This window comes from Symphalangus syndactylus, chromosome 11 (assembly GCF_028878055.3).
Source record: "Symphalangus syndactylus isolate Jambi chromosome 11, NHGRI_mSymSyn1-v2.1_pri, whole genome shotgun sequence".
Lineage (NCBI taxonomy): Eukaryota > Metazoa > Chordata > Mammalia > Primates > Hylobatidae > Symphalangus > Symphalangus syndactylus.
In genome coordinates, this window is record NC_072433.2 from 64,386,771 (window position 1) to 64,404,567 (window position 17,797).

General features: G+C 45.6%; 1 protein-coding gene across 1 annotated transcript; it reads left to right on the forward strand.

Annotated features, from left to right (window-relative positions):
• The first annotated feature begins 1,136 nt into the window (after positions 1 to 1,136).
• Positions 1,137 to 3,927, forward strand: S100Z (S100 calcium binding protein Z). Its single transcript, XM_055299258.1, is given in 2 exon segments — positions 1,137 to 1,277; positions 3,769 to 3,927. Coding segments are annotated over 2 exon segments (300 nt in total).
• The last annotated feature ends 13,870 nt before the right edge of the window (positions 3,928 to 17,797 follow it).

Below are 17,797 nucleotides of genomic sequence, written 5' to 3' on the forward strand. Positions count from 1 at the left end.
TATGAATTTACTCCCTTGTCCTTGCTATTGGCTTTGCTGAGGCATCTCCAGGATGGAACTAGTGTTTCTTCTTTGCTCCCCTATTTTTAGAGTTCTTCCCCATCATCAACTTCCTAGCCACTAATTGCATTTCTACCCACACTCCCCTAATGAGAGATAACGGAAGGCTTCCTCTTGCTTTGTTTTCGCCTTCTCATCTACTGCACCCAATGAGCACCAGCCTTCTTCAATGACCCTCGGGGCAGCAGCTCACACCTGTTCATTTTGGTGATTAAATACAGAGCAGAGGCACCTCCCTTTGAATCTCATGTCACTGGCAATTTTCATCTTCCTGGAAACAGGTGTGCTGGGGAGAACGTTTTCCCCCACCCCCAGGTACAAATGCTTATAGTTTAATGGTAAACAACCATTGACAGAGCTGTGTATCTGTTGAACAGGTATGAAGTTAGGTATTTTCCTTCCTACTTTTATTTATTTTTAAATTCTATATTTTAGTTTGACTCTGTACCTGTTACCTGGTTGTCTTATGAATATGCTGGAGCTGCTACCTCTTGGGGGTGTAGGGATTAGAGAGGAGAAACAACTCACCTGCAAAGTGCTTATTTGCAGCTTGCCCCAGCATGGGTGGAACACTCTTTAATGAAAGACTATTATTATTATTATTTTTTTTTTAGACGGAGTCTCGCTCTGTCGCCCAGGCTGGAGTGCAGTGGCGCGATCTCGGCTCACTACAAGCTCCGCCTCCCGGGTTGACGCCATTCTCCTGCCTCAGCCTCCTGAGTAGCTGGGACTACAGGCGTCCGCCGCCGCGCCCGGCTAATTTTTTTTTTTTTTTTTTTTTGTATTTTTAGTAGAGACGGGGTTTCACTGTGTTAGCCAGGATGGTCTCGATCTCCTGACCTCATGATCCGCCCGTCTCGGCCTCCCAAAGTGCTGGGATTACAGGTGTGAGCCACTGCGCCCGGCCAGACTATTATGTTTTTAACAACCATCACTTGTGTGGGGGGCTGACTCAGGGGATTGTAATAATCTGTTTTAATGAAAGTGTTGGTGTTTCCTCATCTGCTTATTTTGAACAGGTGTCTTCTCCCTGGGTTTGGTGGCCTGCTTCTGGAGTGGTCAGTTCTGCTGCTAACATGCCCACCCAGCTCGAGATGGCCGTGGACACCATGATTAGAACCTTCCACCGCTGTTCTCGCAAGGAAGGGAACAGATTCAAGCTCAGCAAGGGGGAACTGAAACTGCTCCTGCAGCCATAGCTCACGGAATTCCTCTCGGTGAGTCAGGCCTTTGCTGCTGTATTCAGTTGAGGGTGGATGAGGTGCAGATTCCAGGGCAGGCTTTGGGTTCATACTCTCCTATGATTCTGTCACAAATGCAGTCAAATTTCATACAGAGATTCAAAATATAGGGGAAGCAAACACTGGAGACGTTTGTTTTCTGTGTACATAGGCATGTGCCCTTTTTTGTATTACCTGGGGTTAGGGTTTCTAAGTATTAAAAATTGTATTTTTGACTTTCACCAATTAACATTCTGGTGCAGCAATCAAAGATGTAGCTAATTATAGCCAGAGTTATAGTTATAACTGGTTACAGCTAGTTATACCTGGAGCTTGGTCCAGCTGTCTGTAAATTATGTATTGGGCCAGAGGTGAAGGGGTACTTCACCTTCAGAGGTGGGGTACTTCATGCTGTGGTGGCAAATTTTCTAGTGAATGACAAATACTAAGAGAGCTTTGTCAGCCGAGCACAAACTGATTGGGATTGATAGAAGGATGTGTTTGGCCAGTGACCAGTGGGGTAGCAAACAGATTCATTTCTCAAAATAGCCAGGAGTTCTAGAGATCAATATATGCAGCCGTATCTTGCAGTGTTTGGGGCCTCCTCCAAGGAAAACACTTCACTCTGGTGTTTGTGGAGTTGACTTAAATTGATTTTTAGCGCAATATGCTACCCTTGTGTGATGTCATTCTCTCCAAACCCTGTGTTAAGACTGCAGAGACTAATTACAACACATGTTTCTCCCCACCCTCTATTTGGGATAAGCTCTATAGAGTAAAATTTTTTTTAACATAGTCTTTTTTTTTTTTTTTTTTTTTTTTTTGAGACACAGTCTCGCTCTGTCACCCCGGCTGGAGTGCAGTGGCGCGATCTCGGCTCACTGCAAGCTCCGCCTCCCGGGTTCACGCCATTCTCCTGCCTCAGCCTCTCCGAGTAGCTGGGACTACAGGCGCCCGCCACCACGCCCGGCTAATTTTTTGTATTTTTAGTAGAGACGGGGTTTCACCGTGTTAGCCAGGATGGTCTCGATCTCCTGACCTCGTGATCCGCCCGCCTCGGCCTCCCAAAGTGCTGGGATTACAAGCGTGAGCCACCGCGCCCGGCCTTAACATAGTCTTTACGACATTTTTATAGTGATCTTAGAATTCCCCACAAACTTTTCTTTTCCTCTTATTCAGTTTGGCTACTGTATTTTTTTTTTTTTTTTTTTCGGAGATGGAGTCTTGCTGTGTCTCCTTGCCTGGAGTGCAGTGACATGATCTGGGCTCAGTGCAACCTCCACCTCCCAGGTTCAAGTGATTCTTGTGCCTCAGCCTCCGGAGTAGCTGAGATTACAGGCATGCACCACGATGCCCAGCTAAGTTTTTTGTATTTTTAGTAGAGACAGAGTGTCACTGTGTTGACCAAGCTGGTCTCGAACTCCTGACCTCAAGTGATCTGCCTGCCTTGGCCTCCCAAAGTGCTGAGATTACAGGTGTGAGCCACTGTATGGGGCCAACTTTGGCTACGGTACTGTTTAACATTTAGCATAAAAACTCAGTAGGTCAAACTCCGCACATTGATTTAATCAAGTACAATTTATAGTTGTTTTAATCAAGTTGGTTTTGATTAAGTTTTTCTCTGACCATTTAATGGTTAGCAGAAAATGAGGAGGGCGTGGGGAATTCCTGGAGGAAATGAACTGCTTTTGGAAACATTCCTCATCAACACCAGTCACAGGAGAGGTGGGTGCTTCACAGTCCCAACCTTCGTGAACCTTGTCTTCCCTCTTCTCTTTGCTTTCCACCCATAAAATGCAGGCATCTTTATAAGACCTACCCTTCTTTGGGTGCCTCTGTTCTGTGTGTCAGGCACAATGTGCTAAGTAGGCTGCCAGATAAAATATTTTGTGTCCTATGCAATACTTGAGACACACTAAAAGTTACTTGTTGTTTATTTGAAATTCAAATTTAACTAGGTATCTAGTATTTTTATTTGCTAAATCAGCGACCCTGGTGCTCTAAGCACTTTCAAAAGTGTGATGAAGTATCCCTGAAATGTGTGGATAGATATTATCCTCCCAATTTTATAAATAAAAACATTTAAAATGTTACACGATTTGCTCAAATTCCCTTGTTGGTAATTGTCTCCTTTTTGGCTTCAAATCCTCCCTCTTTCTATGTCACTCGACTATCTCCTAGTGTCCTGGCTCTCAACCTGTGATGTCCTGTAAATGTGTTTTTAGCATCTGTCACTCACTTTGATCAGCTGCTGTTTGCTTTTCTTGGTTTCTACGCCTGAGCCAGGATTATATGGAGCTGGGGCAGGGGGCTACATTCATTTAGAATTTGTGGCTGGTTTACACCTACCTGTAAATAGGCTCTTAGAAAATGTCTTTAGATGCTATAAATGGAAATTAGGAATTTAATGTAAATAAAAGGGAGATGGATTTCAATTGTCATCATGAACCTCAGAGCTTGGAGTTAGAAATTTCCTTTCTCAGTTTAGTGCCAAAAGGATCCCCAGTTGGTTGATAAGATAATGCAGGACCTGGACGCCAATAAGGACAACAAAGTGGATTTTAATGAATTCGTGGTCATGGTGGCAGCTCTGACAGTTGCTTGTAATGATTACTTTGTAGAACAATTGAAGAAGAAAGGAAAATAAAGATAAGTAATAAGCTCACCTAAAGGCAGAAATATATCCAAAGTTATGTACTTAATGTTCATTTATACCCTTCAGATCTATAGACCCACTAATGTCATTTATAGCTATAATATACAGTGCATATATTAATAATTAATTGCTACTATTGAATTATGTGCCCCTTAAAATACTGACTTTATGTAAAGATTCCAAATTTCAGGTGCCCTACTTGAAACTTGCCTGTATTATTAAGAGGTTATATGCATCTTTTTGGTTTGTCAAAAAGAGGGCATTATGGCCGGGTGCAGTGGCTCACGCCTGTAATCCCAGCACTTTGGGAGGCCGAGGCGGGTGGATCACAAAGTCAACAGATCGAGACCATCCTGGCTAACATGGTGAAACCCCGTCTCTACTAAAAATACAAAAAATTAGCCAGGCGTGGTGGCGGGCGCCTGTAGTCCCGGCTACTCGGGAGGCTGAGGCAGGAGAATGGCGTGAACCTGAGAGGCAGAGCTTGCAGTGAGCAGAGATTGCACCACTGCACTCCAGCCTGGGCCACAGAGCAAGACTCCGTCTCAAAAAAAAAAAAAAAAAAAAAAGGCATTACACAAGTTTAGCTACTTTCAAATGAGACTTGAATTTGGCAAATTTCTAAGATGGATATTCGTATCCTTAAATTGTATTTTGAACTTCTTACCGTATTAAAAAAAATTAACTGGGTTTCCCCATTCTCTTGTGACTGTTTCAGATGGAAGGTGTGAGGGTCTATGAGCAGAAAGGCGGCTAAGTAGAAGTGCTGGCTTTTTCAGTGATTTAGTCAGGGAATGGATAGGTTCAGGGCTAGGTGCTCAAGCCGAGAGAGCTGAAGCCAGCAGCTCTTGTGAGTTGGCATAGAAATACCCTCCTTTGCCCCTTGGGTTGGATAATTCTGAGGCAAGTGTTTGACACTATTTCCCACTGTTTTCCCCTGGGGCTGAGCCTCGAAAGGGGTTACCTAGAAAGGTAGGCCCCAAGGGAGGCTACCTTTTCTTATCTCACTTTCCTGCTCCAACCCTGAGTTTTCTGCATCTCTCAAATAAATGACTTCTACATGAACCCTGGCCTCAGGGTCTCCTTCTGGAGGAACCCAAGCTATGATAGATCCTTTGGAGAATTTTAAGAAAGGGAGTGTTATGATTATATTTATGCAAGTAAATGATTACCCTAGCTACTGTGTAAAGAAAGGACTATAGAGACGGCGGTCGTGGCGGGCAACCAGCTAGGAGGTTGTTGCTGTGGTCTGGGTAAGAGATGATGTTGTATCAGGCCAGCAGTTCAGCAGTGGAGATGAAGAGAAGCAGCTGAATTGGTTAAGTATTTTGGAGCTGGGACTGATAGGACCTGCTGATGGATTCGTAGTGAAGTGTAAGGAAAAGAGAGAAGTCCAGGATGACAAAGCAGCCGTTGCTGTTTGCCCATCTGATATCTGTTCTTCCTTTCTTCTATGTATCAGAACCCTGGTTGGTGCAGGGTGGCAATGTGCCTTGCTAAGAAGCCATATTTCCTAGCCTCTCTACCAGCTGGTGTGGGGCTTGTAACAGTTCTGGACAATGTGAGACAAGCAGAAGGCTACTAGGAATTTCTGGGAATGTTTTGCTATTGTAGACAAGAACCCATGTAGCTCTTTGTCTTCCAGCTTGTTGATTCTTTCCTTGTCTTTCTTTGTTGTTGTTGGGATGTGGATGTGAGGCTGGAGGTGGAACTGCCATCTTGCAACCATGAGGACAGTGGAGAAAAAAGGAGACTGGGCATTGTTGTCATTGAGGAGCCTCTGCACAGCCTTGCTTGCCTGCTTCTGGTCCTCTCATTATGTGGGGGAAAAAAATGACAGCTCTCTGGTTATCTGGTTCTATTACATACACCCAAACACAATCTGTAAGGTTTAGAGTTTTGATCAAGCAAATGATGCCTTTTACTAAATGGGAAAGACTGAGGGGAAGAATCACTTTGGTGTGAAGGCATGTGGGCAGATCAATAGCTCTGTTTAAGGTGGTATTGGACATCCAGATGGAGATATCACATGGGAAGTTGGATATATGATCTGGTCTGGATCTCAGGGTAAATGGGGGACTGGAGATAGAGTTGGGAGTCATTCGTGGTCTTAAGCCACAGGATTAAAGGAGGTCACTCTGGATGCGAATGTGGCTAGAGAAGAAGAAACATCTGACAGTTTGCTATAAAGAAAAGGAGGAGCCCATAAATGATACAAAAGAGTCATGGCCAGGGAGAAAGAAGGAAAATCAGGAGAGTGTAGTGTTTCAGAAGCCTAGAGAAGACAAGCACGTGGAGAATGAAAGAGAGAAATCCATTGAGAGGTGAAGTAGAATGAGAATGAAGACTTGACCACTAGATTTGGGAAGGTGGAGATTGTCTCACCCATCTGTGTGAAGAGACCCCCAAACAGGCTTTGTGTGAACAACATGGCTGTTTATTTCACCTGGGTGCAGGTGGGCCGAGTCTGAAAAGAGAGACAGCAAAGGGTGGTGGATTATCATTAGTTCTTTTTTTTTTTTTTTTTTTTGAGACAGAGTCTCGCTCTGTCACCCAGGCTGGAGTGCAGTGGCGCGATCTCGGCTCACTGCAAGCTCCGCCTCCCGGGTTCACGCCATTCTCTTGCCTCAGCCTCTCCGAGTAGCTGGGACTACAGGCGCCCGCCACCACGCCCGGCTAATTTTTTGTATTTTTAGTAGAGACGGGGTTTCACCGTGGTCTCGATCTCCTGACCTCGTGATCCGCCCGCCTCGGCCTCCCAAAGTGCTGGGATTACAAGCGTGAGCCACCGCGCGCGGCCTATATCATTAGTTCTTATAGATTTTGGGATAGGTGGTGGAGTTAGGAGCAATATTTTGTAGGCAGGGGGTGGATCTCACAAAATACATTCTCAAGGATGGGGAGAATTGCAAAGAAGCTTCTTAAGGGTGGGGGAGATTACAAAGTACATTGATCAGTTAGGGTGGGGCAGAAACAAATTACAATGGTGGAATGTCATCAGTTAAGGCTATTTTCACTTCTTTTATGGATCTTCAGTTGCTTCAGGCCATCTGGATGTATATGTGCAGGTCACAGGGGATATGGTGGCTTAGCTTGGGCTCAGAGGCCTGACATTCCTGTCTTCTTATATTAATAAAAATAAAACAAAATAGTGGTGAAGTGTTGGGGTGGCGAAAATTTTTGGGGGTGTTGTGGAGAGATAATGGGTGATGTTTCTCAGGGCTGCTTCAAGCGGGATTAGGGGCGACGTGGGAACCTAGAGTGGGTGAGATTAAGCTGAAGGAAGATTTTGTGGTGAGGGGTGATATTGTGGGGTTGTTAGAAGAAACATTTGTCATATAGAATGATTGGTGATGGCCTGGATGCGGTTTTGTATGAATTGAGAAACTAAACGAAAGACACTAGGTCCGAATAAGAGAAGGAGAAAAACAGGTATTAAAGGAGTAAGAATTGGGAGTACCCAGGGCATCCAATTACAGAGTGTCCAAGGGGGTTCAGCGTAATTATTTGCTTGGTTGGTGAGTTTTTGGGCGCTAGCCTTGAGTTCTTTTATGTTGTCATATACCAGGCCAGATTGATTTAGGTAAAAACAACACTCTTCATTTAAAAATATACAGAGTCCCCCTTTTTTAGTCAGGGCCTCGGGGATTTTGGAGGGAAGAGAAATGCAAAGCCAGCAATTGTTTGTTAAAGAAGGATTAGAAACGGCTAGGAGAGAGTGAGTGAGATTGATAGTGTGGTGGAGATAGCTGGGGAGAGGTAGAGGGCGGCATAAAAATGGGAACGAGAATAAGAGTAAGTATAAAAGTAAAGAATAGGACTTCATCAGGCTGAAAGTATTGGAGTGTACTTTGTCACTGAAGATCTTCTATCCACTTAAAGAGAGACTTAAGGGTGGCAGTTTGAGGTAAAACCCGGAGCCACTAAATACCAAGAGCCTGAGAAACTGGTTGGGTGATTTGACTAATAAAGGCCGGTCTGTTATTGGACTGTATAGAAGTGGGAAGTCCAAACCAAGGAATTATTTTGACAGAAGGGAAGAAATTACCACGGTGGCCCTCTCAGACCCTGTGGGAAAGGCTTCTACCCACCCAGTGAAAGTGTCTACCCAGACCAAGAGGTATTTTAGTTTCCCGACTTGAAGCATGTGAGTAAAGTCAATTTGCCAGTCCTGGGCGGGGGCAAATCCCTGAGCTTGATGTGTAGGGAAGGGAGGGGGTCCTGAACAATCCCTGAGGAGTAGTAGAATAGCAGATTGAACACTGAGAAGTGATTTCCTTGAGGATAGATTTCCATGATGGAAAGGAAATGAGAAGTTCTAAGAGGCGGGCTAGCTGCTTGTAACCTACATGGAAGAGGTTATGAAATGACGATAGAATACAATGGGGCTGTGAGGCTGGAAGGAGATCCTTGGTCCAAGAACCATTTGCCTTGTGTGGGAGAAGATTGATAGGTGGAAGTTTCAGTGGGGGAGTAGGTGGGAGTGACCAGATAAGGAGAAAAACTGCCATGAGGGATAGAAGTTGGAAGTCTAGCTGCTCTTTTAGCTACCTTATCAGCATAAGCATTGCCCTGAGCGATGGGATCTGATGCCTTTTGATGGCCTTTGCAGTGAATGACTCCAGCTTCCTTTGGAAGTAAAGCAGCCTTGAGAGTTTTTATTAAAGAGGCATTAATGTTGGAGGACCCTTACGTAGTGAGGAAACCTCTTTCAGCCCATACAACAGCATAGTGGTGCAGGATATGGAAGGCATATGTAGAGTCAGTATAAATATTGATGCATAGTCCCTTTGCAAGAGTGAGGGCTCGAGTTAAGACGATGAGTTTGGCTTGCTGAGAGTTAGTGGAGGGGGGCAGAAAGTATATGCGTCAGGTGTGAGGAAGAAAATAGATTTTGGAAGTTACGAGAACTATAGAGAGTGAGTTGAGCACAGTCTGTGATTTTGAGGGCCTCTAAAAGTATTAAGGCAGTGGCAGCCAACGCACACAGACATGAAGGCTGGGCTAAAACAGTAAGGTCAAATTGTTTGGATAAAAAGGCTACGGGGCGCAGTCCCAGCTCTTGTGTAAAAATTCCGACCACACAGCCCTGCACTTTGGCTGCGTGTAATGAAAAGGGATTGGGATGAGTTAGGGAGAGCTAGTGTGGGGGCAGCTTCTAGGGCTGTTTTAAGGAACGGAAAAGAGTGGCAAAAGGATTTAGGATCTGTGGGGTCAGCTAGGTTTCCTTTTGTGAGTTTATATAATGGTTTTGTTAGGATGGCAAAACCAGGTATCCAAAGGTGAAAGTATCCGACCAAGCCCAGGAAGGAAAAGAGATGTTGTTTTGTAGAAGGCATTGGGGTTTGGGAGATTAGTCAGACATGATCAGCAGGGAGAGCACATGTGTTTTCATGAGGAATTGTGTCGAGATAGGTAATGCATGAGGAAGAAATTTGGGCTTGACTGAAGTAATGGGGGCTGTCTGTGAAGCCTCGTGGCAGTACAGCCCAGGTAATTTGCTGAGTCTAATGGGTGTCAGGGTCAGTCCAAGTGAAAGCAAAGAGAGGCTGGAATGAAGGGTGCAAGGAATAGTAAAAGCATGTTTGAGATCCAGAACAGAATAAGGGGTTAGGGAGGGGTTGTGGAGGGAGGTATTGAGGATAGGACAGTTATATGGGTTTGGCCCCACGGGGTGGATAGGCAAAACAATCTGGTTGATAAGGCGCAGATCCTGAACTAACCTGTAAGCCATATCTGGTTTTAGGACAGGTAAAATGGGGGAATTGTAAGGAGAATTTATAGGCTTTAAAAGGCCATGCTGTAACAGGCAAGTGATAACAGGCTTTAATCCTTTTAAAGCGTGCTGTGGGATGGGATATTGGCATTGAGTGGGGTAAGGGTGATTAGGTTTTAATGGGATGGTAAGGAGTGCATCATTTGTCACCAAGGAGGGAGTACAGGTATCCCATACTTGTGGGTTAAGGTGGGGGGATACGAGAGGAGGATGCAAAGGAGGCTTTGAACTGGGGAAAAAGGTGGCAATGAGGTGTGCCTGTAGCTTAGGAATAGTCAGGGAAGCAGATAATTTATTTAAAATGTCTCAACCTGATAAGAGAGCTGGGCAGGCAGGGATAACTAAAATAAGTGCATAAAAGAATATTGTCCAAGTTGGCACCAGAGTTGAGGAGTTTTAAGAGGTTTAGAAGCCTGGCCGTCAATACCCACAACAGTTATAGAGGCAAGGGAAACAGGCCTTTGAAAAGAAGGTAATGTGGAGTTGGTAGCCTCCGTATTGATTAAGAAGGAGATGGACTTACCCTCCACTGTAAGAGTTACCCAAAGCGTCTGTGATGATCCAGGGGGCTTCCGAGGTGATTGGGCAGCGTCAATCTTCAGCCACTAAGCCGAGAAGATCTGGGAAGGAGTCAGTCAGAGAGCCTTGGGCCAGAGTTCCAGGGTCTCTGGGAGTGGCTGCCAGGTGAGTTGGACAGTCTGATTTCCAGTGGGGTCCCACAGAGATGGGACATGGCTTAGGAGGAATCCCAGGCTGCAGGCATTGCTTGGCCCAGTGGCCAGATTTCGAGCACTTGTAGCAAGCTCCTGGGGAAGGATTTTCTGGAGGAACCCTTGGCAGCGGCGGTTCAGGCATTTGGAGTTCTTGTGTGCTGGAGATGTGGTTGGGGTTTGTCTCATAGTGGAGGCAAGGAATTGCAACTCAGAAATACATTGCTACTTGGCTGCCCCTACTCCATTATTGTACACCTTGAAGGCGAGGTTAAGTCCTGTTGTGGGATTTGAGGGCTGAATTTAATTTTTGGAGCTTTATTTAATGTCAGGAGCAAATTGGGTAATAAAATGCATATTGAGATTAAGACAGTCTTCTGGCCCCTTTGGGTCTAGGGCAGTAAAGTGTCTAAGGGTTGCTGCTAAGCGGGCCATGAACTGTGCTGGGTTTTCGTCTTTACCTTGGGTAGTTTCTTTAAGTTTGTCATAATTAACAGCTTTGTAAGCTGCCTTTTTAAGTTCTTTAACTAGGCAGGAAACCATGTAATCTCACCTAGCTATACCTGGGGAATCTACCTGATAGTTCCATTGGGGATTTTCTTGGGGAACTGCTCTAATGCCTTCCTGGAGGTCTGGCTCATGAAGCCAACGGTTATCAGCATGAGATTGGGCTAGAGGAAAACCTCTTTCCTGTTCATCTGGGAAGAGGGTAGAAGTTAGGATGACATTTAAGTCACTCCAGGTTAAGTTGTAGGACAGAGTTAGATATTGGAATTCCTGTGTATATTTAGTGGCGTCTGATGAGAAAGAGCCTAAATGCTGGCTGATTTGGGAAAGGTCTGATAGAGAAAAAAGAGCATTAACCTTGACTATGCCTTCAGCTGCAGCCACCTCTTTAAGAGGAAATTGTTGGGCGGGTGGGGGAGGACTAGTCGCGAGTGAAACTGTAAACCAGACTGGGTGCGAGGAGGGGAGGCGATAGAAGGATTATAGGGTGGGGAAGCAGAGGCTGAGGAAGAATTGGGAGCTGGCTTGGCCTGGCGAAGAGCAGCCTGGGGAGAAGGGGAGAGGTCAGATGAGTCCGTAGAAAAGAAGGATTCAAAGGACTCAAGAGCTTGGGGTGGAGGCTGAAGGAACAGACGAGAGAGAAAGAAGGAAGATTTGGGATGAGTCTCATTGGGAGCAGAGACTAGGGAGGGACCAATGTGTAAAGGAATGCCTGGACATCAGGCACCTCAGACCATTTGCCCATTTTTTGACAAAAATTATCTAGATCTCGTAGGATGGAGAAATCAAAAATGCCATTTTCTGGCCATTTAGAACCATTGTCGAGTTTCTATTGGGGTCAAGCAGTATTGCAGAAGAAAATAAGGCATTTAGGTTTTAGGTCAGGTGAGAGTTGAAGAGGTTTTAAGTTCTTGAGGACACAGGCTAAGGCAGAAGGAGGAATGGAGGGTGGAAGGTTGCCCATAGTGAGGGAGGCAAGTTTAAAGAGAAGGGTAGAGACATGGAGAGAAGGGGTGGGGGGTGCTTGCCCCCCAGGAAAGTGGAGGAGGGGTGGGAGGTGCTTGCCCCCCAGGAAAGTGGAGGAGGGGTGGGAGGTGCTTGCCCCCCAGGAAAGTGGAAACGGGGTGGGAGGTTCTTGCCCCTCAGGAAAGTGGAAAAGGGGTGGGAGGTGCTTGCCTCCCAGGAAAGTGGAAATGGGGTGGGAGGTGCTTGTCCCCCAGGAAAGTGGAAAAGGGGTGGGAGGTGCTTGCCCCCAGGAAAGTGGAGAAGGGGTAGAGACACAGACAGAGGGGTGAGGGGTGCTTGTCCCCCAGAAAAGTGGAGAGAAAGAGAGTAGAGACACGGAGAGAAGGAGTGGGGTGTGCTTGCCCCCCAGGAAAGTGAAGAAGGGGTGGGTAGAGACATGGAGAGAAGGGGTAGGGGGTGCTGGCCCCCCAGAAAAGTAGAGAGAAAAGAGAGAGTAGAGACATGGAGAGAAGGGGTGGGGAGTACTTGCCCCCCAGGAAAGTGGAGAAGGGGTGCGGACATGGAGAGAAGTGGTGGAGACACGGAGAGAAGGTGTCAGGGGGGTGCTTGCCCCCCAGAAAAGTGGTGCTTGCTGCTAAGGGTGAAGGACCAAGGCAGGTGTCCCTGTGAGGTCAGACACCTCTGAAACGTGGGTGAATAATCAGACAGGTGACCTGCAATGATTAAACGCCAAGGGAAGGCTGCCTTCCCGAGTCTGTGACTGGTGCCGGAGTTTTGGGTCCACGGATAAAATGTGTCTCCTTTGTCTCTACCAGAAAATGAAAGGAATTGAAATTAAGAGAGAGGAGAGATTGAAGGGTGGTGCCAAGATTGAAAGGAGAAAGAGGTTGAGGGATAGTGAGAGAGATTGGAGAAGAGAGTAAAAAGAGGCCACTTAACCAATTTAAAATCGGTGAGATGTTCCTTGGGCTGGTTGGTCTGAGGACCCGAGGTTGTAGGTGGATCTCTTCATGGAGTGAGGGCGAGGAGAGGGGACTGGTCTCGTGAAGGAGTCCTACTGACCCGGGTCTTTGGCACCAAATGTCTCACATGCCCGTGTAAAGAGACCACCAAACAGGCTTTGTGTGAGCAACAAGGCTATTTCACCTGGGTGCAGGCAGGCTGAGTCCGAAAAGAGAGTCAGCAAAGGGTGGTGGATTATCATTAGTTCTTATAGGTTTTGGGATAGGTGTGGTGTCAGGAGCAATGTTTTGCAGGCAGGGGGTGGATCTCACAAAGTACATTCTCAAGGATGGGGAGAATTGCAAAGAACCTTCTTAAGGGTTGGGGAGATTACAAAGTACATTGATCAGTTAGGGTGGGGCAGAAACAAATTACAATGGTGGAGTGTCATCAGTTAAGACTATTTTCACTTCTTTTATGGATCTTCAGTTGCTTCAGGCCATCTGGATGTATACGTGCAGGTCACAGGGGATATGATGGCTTAGCTTGGCCTCAGAGGCCTGACAGATCATCTGCAACATTGGTAACGCTGACAGGAGTTGGGTTTTGCTTACGAAAGAGCCTATCTTTCTTTCTTCTCTCTCTTTTTTTTTTTCGAGACAGTCTTGCTCTGTCACCAGGCTGGAGTGCAGTGGCGCAATCTTGGCTCACTGCAACCTCTGCCTCCAGGATTCAAGCAATTTTCATACCTCAGCCTCCTGAGTAGCTGGGACTACAAGCGCCGGTCATCATGCCCAGCTAATTTTTGTATTTTTAGTAGAGACAGGGCTTCACCATGTTGGGGCCAGGAAGGTCTCGATCTCCTGACCTCGTAATCCGCCCGCCTCAGCCTCCCAAAGTGCTGGGATTACAGGAGTGAGCTACTGTGCCAGGCTTTTTTTTTTTTTTTTTTTTTTGAGATGAGGTCTTGCTCTGTGCCCAGGCTGGAGGGCAGTGGCACTATCTTGGTTCACTGCAACCTCCACCTCCCAGGTTCAAGCTATTCTCATGCCTCAGCCTTCCGAGTAGCTGGGATCACAGGCACACCACCACGCCCAGCTAACTTTTGTCTTTTTAGTAGAGATGGGGTTTCACCATGTTGGCCAGGCCAGTCTCAAACTCCTGAACACAAGTGATCCACCCGCCTTGGCCTCCCAGAGTGCTGGGATTACAGGTGCAAGCCACCACGCCCAGCCCAGAAGAGCCTTTCAATCTGGCAGGTAGTAGTTGCTCAATAAATCTATGCTTAGGGAACAAATGAATCTGCCAATTGCTGACTTTCTAGTGCTAAGACCTGCCATTTTTTTCCCCCTTAAATAGAATATTTTTGTCTCCCTTAAGCCAGTTCTGAGCAGATAGGACAGGGAGAATTTAGAGGGCAGAACATTTTGTTTTTCTAGTTGGAGTCTTGCTCTGTCACCCAGGCTGGAGTGCCGTGGCACAATCTCGGCTCACTGCAACCCCTGCCTCCCAGGTTCAGGATATTCTCCTGCCTCAGCCTCCTGAGTAGCTGGGACTACAGGTGCATACCACCATGCCTGGCTAATTTTTATATTCTTAGTAGAGATGGGGTTTCACCATGTTGGCCAGGCTGTTCTTGAACTCCTGACCTCAGGCGATCCACCCACCTTGGCCTCCCAAAATCCTGGGATTACAGGTGTGAGCCACTGTGCCCAGCCTAAAATTTAATTTTGAAAATGTCTATTTATTTTCCCCCCAAAGATAGTGGAAACAAGGAAGGCTTCCCAGAGGCAGAGGCTTGAGTCAAGTCTTTGATAAGGCAAAGAAATGGAGGAAGATTATTTAAAAAAGAATATTATTTTATACCCAAATCACACGGGTATGAAACAACAGGATCTGCTGATGTGGTGGTGTGCACCTAAAGTCCCAGCTGTCTGGGAGTCTGAAGCTGGAGGATTGCTTGAGCCCAGGGGTTTGAGGCTGCAGTAAGCTATCATTGTGCCACCACGCTAGCCTGGGTGACAGAGTAAGACCCCGTCTCAAAAACAAACAAACAAACAAAAACAGGATTTGTTTGGGAGAATGCAAGTTCTGTTTGTGGCATCCCTAGGGTGTGGGGTGTCCAAGGGCATGAGATGGAGCTAGAGAGGTGAACAGGATTCAGAATCAGAAAAGGCCTTGGGTGCTAATGTGAGAAATTTGAAATTTATCCTCCATATTATGGGAAGCCATTATAGGATTTTTCAGTTTCTTCTTTTATTTATTTACTTTTTTGAGATGGAATCTGGCTCTGTTACCCAGGCTGGAGTGCAGTGGCACAGTCTTGGCTCACTGCAACCTTTGCCTCCGGGTTCAAGCAATTCTCCTGTCTCAGCTTCTCGAGTAGCTGGGACTACAGGCATGTGCCACCATGCCTGGCTAATTTTTGTATTCTTAGTAGAGATGGGGCTTCACCATGTTGGCAAGGCTAGTCTCAAACTCCTGACCTTAGGTGATCTGCCCACGTGGGCTCCCAAAGTGCTGGGATTACAGACGTGAGCTACTATGCCCGGCCCCCAGTTTCTTCTTTTAACTTAAAGCAGTTTTGTTTATGTTTCTAAATGTCCTCCTAAAAATTTTACATCTTCAAAGCAGTAGGTTTGAACCCCTACTTTACGTTACACTTACCTGTGGTATTTTTAAAAATATAGATGAATAGACCCCACCTCATTTAGATTCCGATTCAATTAGTCTAGGGATGGGGCCCAGGCATCAGCATTTTTTAAAGGGCATCAGGGGATTCTAAATTCAACCAGGGTTGAAAATTATTGCTTTTATGGTGAATTGCTTCAACCAAATAATCAGATCAACATCTGACTGAGAACTGTCTAGGACGGCAGCTGCTTCAACTTTGATGTGCATGTGAATCACCTGGAAATCTGACTCAGCTTCAGTAAGTCAGGGTGGAGCCTGAGATTCTGCATTCCTAACAAACTCCCAGGTGTTGCTGATGGTGCCAATAGAGATGGTCTAGACTCTAGGATGAAGAGGAAGGGGTTTGAATGGAAGTATGGAGGAGTCATTTGGAAACACTGGCACCTGTAGAGTAATTGTTGCTGGGGCATACTTTCTTTGGAAGAAATCAGACAACACAAGAACATTAGATAGAGGGTGCACAGGAAGAGGAGGGAGGTGGGAGACAACAAGGAAGAACATGCATTAGGGGCCTGGGAGAGGGAGAAGGGGGAGGGAAAGGATGTCACCAGACCATCTCAGAGTAAAGGTGGGCAAGTTATTTAATTTCTTTAAGCCTCATTTTCTAGCATGTCTCAAATACAGTGGCTCACCTGCATCAGAACCAACTAAGGGTACTTATCAAACATTAGGGTTCGCAGGTTTTCCAACCTAGTCCAAATGATTCAAAATGAAGGAGGAGGAAGGGTAAGAACCTGCACTTACAGCAAGCACACCAGGTGATTATTATGTACCTTCAAGGTGGAGAATGGAACTCTCATGGTTAAAATAAGATAGCAAGCACCCAGAACACATGAAGTGCTCAATAGATGGTAACCATGGTGATGATGATGGTAATGGTGATATGGTAAACATCTCTGGTCCAGCCCAGACTTGGCAGAACAAGGGTTTTATGCATCCTACTCTTTCAGATGAGATCGGTAGGGTGGTATGGTCATAGACCATCCTACTCTTTCAAATTGGTCCCTACCAAAGATGTCTGCCAGCTGCTTGCCACAGGAAAAGTGGGGGCACTTCCACATGACGATATTTCTCTTGACTTCTCCAGCTTTCTCAAAAGGTTCCTTTTCAAGAGGAACTCTTTAAACAATATGTTTTCAAAGAACATATATTATGATGGTGTAAAACTGAAGAAAATGAGGTGAATCTCAACTACTTTAGAGGTTTATTTTGCCAAGATGGGGGCATGCATAACAAAAAGGAACACAAAATCACAAGAACATCTGTGATCTGTGCTTTTTTCCAAAGAAGGTTTGGGGACTTCCATTTTTAAAGAGGAAAGAGTGGTCAGTAAGGGAAAGAAGAAAGAAAAAAAAAAAAGGCAGAGGCAGGAGAATAGTTAAAAGAGGCAAGCAGTTGCATTCTTTTCAGGCTTTGATCAGCATTCATTGAATTCACATTTTACGTGCTAAAAGAGGGGGTAGAGGAACAGTCAACTGTGCATTCTTCTGTAGCTCTGTGAATCTGCATTTTTACAGAAGATAAACTTAGAGTAGAAGAAGCAATCAAGTATGCATTTGTCTCAGGTGAGTGGAGGGATGACTCCTCCTCCTCTCTTTGTCCCTTACCTATGAAGAGAGGTTGTTGATTTACATAGGGTGAAATTCAACAGAACTCTGTTTTAGGGTAAAGATCTTGGGGTCCACAAGGAACTTCCAGGCCCTCCAGGAGACCTATCTTTGTAGCTGTCTATTTAGAAACAAAATGGGAGGCAGTTTTGTGCAATTCAGTTCCCAATCTTAACTTTTCCCTTTGGCACAGTGAGTTTGGGGTTTTAAGATTTCTTTCTCCTTTCACAGTGGAAAGTGCCTACTATATAATATTAACTTTAAACAGCAGAATGTTTGGCCCAAATTTGGTTTAAAAAGTGCTGCAGCATGAATTTTTAAGGTATTGCTTTGTTTCTACTTGCAGTTTTTAATTTTCTTCACCCCCATCAAGAAGAGAACAAGCTCCTTTGCAAAGGGAAGGTCAGTGATGGGGTAGAAAGCAAAAGTTCAGCCTGGCCAACACGGCAAAACCTCCACTCTACAAAAAATACAAAAATTAGCTGGCGTGGTGGCACGTGTCTAGTCCCTGTTACTTGGGAGGCTGAGGTGGGAGGATTGTTTGAACCTAGGAGGTCAAGGTTGCAGTGAGCTGTGATTGCATCACTATACTCCACTCTGGGTGACAGAACAAGATCTTATGTCAAAAAAAAAAAGAAAAAGAAAAAATTGCCAGAAAA